We start from the raw sequence: 8,137 nt of genomic DNA on the forward strand, positions 1-8,137 counted from the left end.
CCTCTAGGTGGGGTGGGGTCTACATGACCAGTCCCTTACTAAGTAGCCACACATCACACAGTATTTACTCTCTAGTCCCCCCGCATTTTCCTGTCGCTGCCTTCGACAACGTCAGAAGTCTCTCGTCTCCCCAGCGTCAAGTTATGGCAAAGGGAACAACCAGACTGGAAGACACAAGTAGCCGTTTCAATGCAAGTTATATAGCCTTTAACGTATTGAATCAGAATGTTCGTCTTCCCTGTACAGTTCACGCGGAGCTGCATTCCTGTCCAGAACCATCCCCACGTTCTATACACAGTCATAGCATTATAGGGCTGAAGGTCTCTGCACTATTACAAGACGTACATAAGAGCGTATAATGGCTCTTCCACTAAATCGGCCTCGTTTACTAGCAGTGGTAAACCGTGAATAAGCTCTTTAGGGACGTAGTGGGTGGCTCTGAAAAGAGCCTTTGTGTTGCGGGGACGAGTGTCTAGTAGTAAAATCACTTGCTCTTAGCTGCCTTGTGGCTCTCGGTCTTCTTGGGCAGCAGCACGGCCTGGATGTTGGGCAGGACGCCTCCTTGGGCGATGGTCACCCCACCGAGCAGCTTGTTTAGCTCTTCGTCGTTGCGCACAGCCAACTGTAAGTGGCGGGGAATGATGCGGGTCTTCTTGTTGTCGCGGGCGGCGTTTCCGGCAAGTTCCAGGATCTCAGCCGTCAGATACTCGAGCACTGCGGCCAGGTACACCGGGGCCCCGGCTCCTACACGCTCAGCATAGTTTCCCTTCCTCAGCAGACGGTGAACGCGACCAACTGGGAACTGGAGACCGGCCCGAGATGAGCGAGTCTTTGCCTTAGCCCGGGTCTTGCCGCCTTGTTTCCCTCTTCCAGACATGCTCGGCACACAGAAATTAAAATACACTCAACCTGGTTGAACTAGTAACGAAAATGAGCTTGTGAACTTGCCCTCCTTGTTATATACACACTCAGAACGGATCCACTACGTGCTCTGTGATTGGTCTGCTTAAACAGCAATTCATGTAGTACAAATTCATGGACTGACCAATCAGCAAATGACGGTTGGATGTTTGAGACCGCCTTTACATCACGTGACACGTCTACCCAATAGTGCATCTAGCATGGGTAAAGCCTTATTTGCATGAGCTACTTATAAATGCAACAGGTCTGGGCCCCTTTCGTAATACTTTTTTCTCCTTTATCCGATAAGGTCGTGTTTTGATAATGCCTGAACCAGCCAAGTCTGCTCCGGCGGCCAAGAAAGGCTCAAAGAAAGCGGTGACCAAAACCCAGAAGAAAGATGGGAAGAAGCGTAGGAAGACCAGAAAGGAAAGTTACGCCATTTACGTGTACAAGGTGCTGAAGCAGGTGCACCCTGATACCGGCATCTCCTCCAAGGCTATGGGCATCATGAACTCCTTTGTGAATGATATCTTTGAGCGCATTGCAGGGGAAGCTTCCCGCCTGGCTCATTACAACAAGCGCTCAACCATCACTTCCCGGGAGATCCAGACCGCTGTACGACTGCTGCTGCCGGGAGAGCTGGCCAAGCACGCCGTGTCCGAGGGCACAAAGGCCGTCACCAAGTACACCAGCGCCAAGTGATCTGCTTTCTTTCTCCTTCCCACATAAACACAAAGGCTCTTCTAAGAGCCACCCACCTCCTCTCTAATCGGGCTTTAACTATTGCTGTGATCCCTATTCTGGGCTGATAGTAACGTGCTGTTCCAGTCTTTTATACATTTTTTTTTTATTTATCAAGTTTAAGCAAAAGTATTGCCAAGGCGATTCCACTAATGTACATTCTGTATCCTGTGTTGGCGCTCAGCTAGAACAGCTTTGGAATTTTTGCTCTTTAATAATATGTCGGATATTGAACGTTGGTAGCTGCACTAATCTGTGCAGCAGCAGCGACCTCATGTGGTCACTGGTGGAATAGCATTTATGTATAAAATTCGTTTGTCTCATCTGCAATATCTGTCCCCAGTATTATACTTGTACAGTTTTAAATTTCAGTTAAGCTCAATAAACAATTAGATTATTCCCTTCATTTGCATTAATAAAAGCCACAAACTATTGTGTTCATTTTATTAAAATACATATAAAAATTTATACAATCTGCCTTTAATGTCTTTACAATTTTATATACATCTCACACTGTGCGAGATGAAGTGCAGGGCACAATGGGCCTGATTTAGAGATGGACGCTAATGCAATGGAATCTGATCTTGCACGGAATGCAGCTGCTATAGTATCCTGTTTCCAAAGCTTACCTGAGCATAGGGATAACCACTTCTGCCCTCTCATATCCGTCTGACTTCACGCACCAGCGTAAACATCAGTAATATTGGTGCAAATCGGGCAGCCATGCATCATATTCGGAAAGTCTGACCAGCCGCAAACACTGCAGCTATCCTGACACGCACAGAGCTCTTATGTTGCATAGGAGATCACACTGACTCATTTATGCACGCCCCTGAAACAGTGTTGAAATGGTTAGACACGCCAGCGTTTGCCTACCCACCCCTGCTTACCTCCCCCAAATGCTAACTACCTGGCACTCACTTTGCAGATGAAAATATTGCGTAACAATTGCTGCGCGTGCATCTTACACACATGCACATCGGCAAAAAAACGCTCAATCTACGTAAATATTGGCATGGCGTACATTTCTGAATCAGGCCCACTGTGCCAAGGTAAAGTGGATTTAAGCAAGTTCACCTGAGCTGTCTCCGTTGTCTAAAGAAGCTTCCATGTTATACCTTCCGGAGTTAAAGCACTGAAGCATATTTTAGAACTTGGTTTAAAACCCTGACAGCAAATCCCCAAGCATCATAAACCTTTCCTGACATAAAGAATACCACACACAGGACCTGATTCAGAGCTGGTCGCTAAGGCACGATTGCTCGCAGCTGCTACGAGTGACGAAATGCAACACAAGCAATCGCTCGCAATGCACAGCACAAGCGGGTAAACACCCATCCCAAGTAAGACCACTGAGTGCCGCTTATTGGAATGTATATGGATGCTAAACCAGCGGGCACCGTGGCTGATGATTACACGGAAGGAGAGTGCTGTGCCATTGGATCTGATATATACAGTCAGGTCCATAAATATTGGGACATTGACAGAATTTTCAGATTTTGGCCTCTATTCACCACAATGGTTTTGAAATGAAACAAACAAGATGTGCTTTCAGATTTAATTTGAGGGTAATTACATCCAAATCGGGTGAACGGTGTAGGAATTACAACAGTTTCAATATGTGCCTCCCACTTTTTAAGGGGTCAAAAGTAATGGGACTATCAACTCAAAAGCTATTTCATGGACAGATGTGGGCTATTCCCTCGTTATTTCATTATCAATTAAGCAGGTAAATGGTCTGGAGTTGATTCTAGGTGTGACATTTGCATTTGGAATCAGTTGCTGTCAACTCTCAATATGAGATCCAAAGAGCTGTCACTATCAGTGAAGCAAGTCATCATTAGGCTGAAAAATCAAAACAAACCCATCAGAGAGATAGCAAAAACATTAGGTGTGGCCAAATCAACTGTTTGGAACATTCTTAAAAAGAAAGAACGCACTGGAGAGCTCAGCAACACCAAAAGACCCGGAAGACCACGGAAAATAACTGTGGTGGATGACAGAAGAATTATTTCCCTGGTGAAGAAAAACCCCTTCACAACAGTTGGCCAAATCAAGAACACTCTTCAGGAGGTAGATGTATATGTGTCAAAGTCAACAATCAAGAGAAGACTTTACAAGAGTGAATATAGAGGGTTCACCACAAGATGCAAACCATTGGTGAGCCACAAAAACAGGAAGACCAGATTAGAGTTTGCCAAACAACATCTGAAAAAGCCATTACAGTTCTGAAACAAGATCCTATGGACAGATGAGACAAAGATCAACTTGTACCAGAGTGATGGGAAGAGAAGAGAAGGAAAGGAACTGCTCATTATCCAAAACATACCACCTCATCAGTGAAGCATGGTGGTGGTAGTGTCGTGGCGTGTGCATGTATGGCTGCCAATGGAACTGGTTCCCTTGTATTTATTGATGATGTGACTGCTGACAAAAGCAGCAGAATGAATTCTGAAGTGTTTCTGGTAATATTATATGCTCATATTCAGTCAAATGCTTCAGAACTCATTGGACGGCGCTTCACAGTGCAGATGGACAATGACCCGAAGCATACTGCAAAAGCAACCAAAGAGTTTTTTAAGGCTAAAAAGTGGAATGTTATGCAATGGCCAAGTCAATCCCCTGACCTGAATCCGAGTGAGCAGGCATTTCACTTGATGAAGACAAAACTGAAGGGAAAATGCCCCAAGAACAAGCAGGAACTGAAGACATTTGCAGTAGAGGCCTGGCAGAGCATCACCAGGGATGAAACCCAGCGTCTGATGATGTCTATGCGTTCCAGACTTCAGGCTGTAATTGCCTGCAAAGGATTTGCAACAAAGTATTAAAAAGTGAAAATTAGATTAGGATTGTTTAGTTTGTCCCATTAATTTTGGCCCCTTAAAAAGTGGGAGGCACATATAGAAACCGTTGTAATTCCTACACCGTTCACCTGATTTGGATGTAATTACCCTCAAATTAAATCTGAAAGTCTGCAGTTAAATCACATCTTGTTTGCTTCAGTTCAAAGCCATTGTGGTGGTGAATAGAGGCCAAAATATGAAAATTCTGTCAATGTCCCAATATTTATGGACCTGACTGTGTGTATATATATATATATATATATATATATATATATATATATATGTTAAATTAAAATGAACATATAGATAGATGGAGAGGGTTTATTATTTTTTTTAAAAATGTTTTAATTTTTTTAAAGGGCCCTTTGGATAGCAGTGGCAGGATACAATGTCAAGTTATTCCTTGTAGGGTTACGGATACCCTCATCCAGGAGGCACTAGCCAGATTCTCTTTTGGACATAACATTCCAGTACAAGCTCGCAAGAGAATCTGTGTGGAAATAATCAAGATCATCATGTTGATGTTTATTTTGTCAGAAAAAAGTAGGTATTTTATTTATTTTACAAACAAAGGAAAAATGGCTTGAGAATGTTGTTGTTTTTTCATGATTAACAAACACAACAAAGTCTCTTTTGTTGTCCCAATGCTTTAAGCCCAATGGTCAATATATAATTTGTAACATAGCAAGGTGTTTTTTTCCCAAATTAATTGAAGCTGTAAATCTTATTAGGTGGGATGACCACTGAGAGTGCTTCGGTCAAATAAATGCGAGGTGACGTGTACAATGACGTTGTCCTTTAATTATGGACGCCCATGAAATAGGGTGGTAAAGTGGGCACAGGCACCAATTTATGCATTTCAATACGTAGCTATAGTTGAGCAAAGGTTAAATAGCCTTGGGAAACAAAGTTGACACTTGGAATCCGAATCCACAGAGGGGGGTCACTTACATGTGACCCACTTGCAATTGGCATTGCCCAACAAGGTTTTGGGCAAAAAATAGGGTGGTTAAGAGGGCACAGGCACCAATTTATTCATTTTAATACGTAGTTGTATTTGTGCAAAGGTTAAATAGCCTTGGGAAACAAATTTGACACTGTGAACCTATTCAGGAGGGTCACTTACAAAATGCGCTCTTGCAATTGACCTTGCCCAACAAGATTTTGGGCAGGAAATCTGATGGCAAAGTGGGCACAGGGACCATTTTATAAATTAGACTGATCTGCCATCCTAGAGACCGATTTGTAAGCTATACCCACATCAGGCATATAGTGTTACCCACAGCAACCAAGCCCCGGAGTGCATCACTTTCCAGGGCTTCATGCATATGTGAAATGTGGTCAAACCCAGTGGCGGAACTCCTGGAGACAATGGAGTCATTTGCCGCCGGGCTCCAGCCCTTAAGGGGGCACCTGGCTCTATTGTCCCCCAGGCCGTTTCGGGCACTGCTATGGAGATGGAGCGCCGCTGATCGGCGCTCCAACTCCAGCGGCGTCAATATGGGGGGGTGCTGTTGCACCCCCTATTTGCCGGGCACATGCTGAGTGTGTTAAGAGCAGGCGTCCGGCTCATTTTTTCCCACCGGCGGTAGCCGGAGGAACGGAGCTCACTCCTGAGCTCCGCTTCCGGTTCCGCAATGCACTATGGGAGTGATGTCATGACATCACTCCCATAATTCCGAGGAGCAGGCGCTGGGGATGGAAGGTAGCAGCACTGGAGCTGGGCTTCAGGTAAGTATTGTTTTTTGGTGTTTTTTTTTTTTTTTTGTATGTGCGCTTGCGGGGGGGCTCACTACAGGGGGCATTATTGGTGGCACACTACAGGAGGTATTACTGGGGGCTCACTACAGGGGGCATTATTGGTGGCTCACTACAGGGGGCTTTACTGGGGGCTAACTACAGGGGGCATTACAGGGGGCATTACAGGGGCTTACTACAGGGGGAATACTACAGGGGTTTATTACTGGAGGCTTCCTACAGGGGGCATTACTGGGGGCTTACTACAGGGGGCTTTCTACAGGGTGCTTTCTACAGTGCATTACTGGGGGCTTTCTACAGGGGGCTTACTACAGGAGGCATTACTGGGGGCTTACTACAGGGGGCATTACGGGGGGATTACTACTGGAGGCACTACAGGGATTTTACTACTGGGGGCTTACTACTGGGAGCACTACAGGGGGCTTACTACTGGGGGCACTACAGGTGCCCTTACTACTGGGAGCACTACAGGGGGCTTTCTACAGGGGATATTACTGGGGGCTTACTACTGGGGGCACTACAGGGAGTTTACTACTGGGGGCTTACTACTGGGGGCACTACAGGGGCCCTTTCTACTGGGGCACTGCAAAGGAGGATGTTACGGGGGGGGCACTACATAGGTGGCACTGCATAGGGGGACCTCTACAGAGGGCACTGCACAGGGGGACCACTACTGGGGAACTGCATAGGGGGGCGGCAGCTGGGGCTGGCATAGGTGCTGGGGGGGTGGTACATTTTAATTTTGGGGGGGGGCACCAACATTTATCTTGCCTCCGGGCACCTGGGATGAAGTTACGCCACTGGTCAAACCCGCATTTTCGGGGTTTGACCGCACTTGTCACCTTGCTGCATCCCTCCCACAATGGAGTAGGTACATGTAATTTTGAAATTGCCTGCGACTGTCTTCCCTCTCATTTTCTATATTCAGATCATTTAAGTATCCTTTAATGCAATCTTCTGCATCACTCCATCAATGTAATTAGAGATGGGACAAATGTAATAGTGTCCAAGTCTGTAACATGTGTGTGTATGGAGCTATTCTCCCACATTTTTAGTAACCCTGTGTAAACAGTAATAGGGTACGAGAACATGCAAACTCACGTTTCTTACCCCCCACAACTCACAATGGCAAAAGACCCATCTAGATGTTTTGCCATTGTGAGGATACAAGTTGGGCAATGTAATAGAGTGCGAGTGTTTAACTATATATGTGCAGCCCTCCAACTGCGAGTTCACTCACAGAGCCTCACAGCCGCAGCCTGAATGACAGTCTGTGGCGTTTAGGTGGCGGATCGGGCGCATTCCCAGGCAGCGACCCTGTAAATGAGTGCGCGTTGCCCCCGTTTTCTGGGAGGGAAGTGGCAAAGGTCTGCGTGGGTGCACGTAGACTTCCTGCCCTCGCAAGCTTCAGCTGCTGCAGCCTGGTTGAAGGGGCAACAATCGGGACTGATGGTCGCAGTGCTGAGATCATGCAGATGCAGTAAGGATGTGTCTGACATCTCCTTCTGTATTTGCATTTTAAATGGACGGAATTGCACAGCTGCTTGTGTGCGGCTGTACAATTCCGTCCATCTCTGAATAAGGCCACTGTCTGAGAATGTGAGTCTAGCCTGAGCAGGTCCAAGTTACACAGAAACATGCACAGCTCAGTGAGATCCATGCATGTGTCTGAGTGTAAAAAAAAACAATTATGTGTGCCCCTCCCCCCCATCCACAAGTATAACCAGACCCAAGCTCTGTTGAGCCTGTCCTGGTTCTTAAAATACAGGTGAGAAAATGTGTATGGTTCCCCTGTATCTTATGAACCAGCACAAGTCTCTGTTGAGCCAGTCCTGGTTGTGGAAATACAGGAGACAAAATGACTAGCGGTCCCCTGTATTTTCCATAACCAG

General features: G+C 46.0%; 2 protein-coding genes across 2 annotated transcripts; one reads left to right on the forward strand and one right to left on the reverse strand.

Moving 5' to 3' along the window:
• Nucleotides 1-429: 429 nt before the first annotated feature.
• On the reverse strand, nt 430-913 carry LOC148515212 (histone H2A type 1-like). The gene has a single exon (XM_088480509.1). The coding sequence runs from the start codon at nt 875-877 to the stop codon at nt 485-487; it is 393 nt and encodes a 130-aa protein (XP_088336635.1). The 5' UTR covers nt 878-913; the 3' UTR covers nt 430-484.
• Nucleotides 914-1,203: 290 nt separating this feature from the next.
• LOC148515213 (histone H2B 1.1-like) lies at nt 1,204-1,658 on the forward strand. Its single transcript, XM_088480510.1, has one exon. It carries the CDS (start codon nt 1,225-1,227, stop codon nt 1,603-1,605), a length of 381 nt encoding a protein of 126 aa, XP_088336636.1. The 5' UTR covers nt 1,204-1,224; the 3' UTR covers nt 1,606-1,658.
• Nucleotides 1,659-8,137: the final 6,479 nt, after the last annotated feature.

This window comes from Taudactylus pleione, unplaced genomic scaffold (genome assembly GCF_031769625.1).
Source record: "Taudactylus pleione unplaced genomic scaffold, aTauple2 ptg000253l, whole genome shotgun sequence".
NCBI lineage: Eukaryota > Metazoa > Chordata > Amphibia > Anura > Myobatrachidae > Taudactylus > Taudactylus pleione.

Bases quoted from the DNA above. Each gene is read 5' to 3' on its own strand.
- LOC148515212 (XM_088480509.1), bottom strand. From the start codon at position 877: ATGTCTGGAAGAGGGAAACAAGGCGGCAAGACCCGGGCTAAGGCAAAG.
- LOC148515213 (XM_088480510.1), top strand. From the start codon at position 1,225: ATGCCTGAACCAGCCAAGTCTGCTCCGGCGGCCAAGAAAGGCTCAAAG.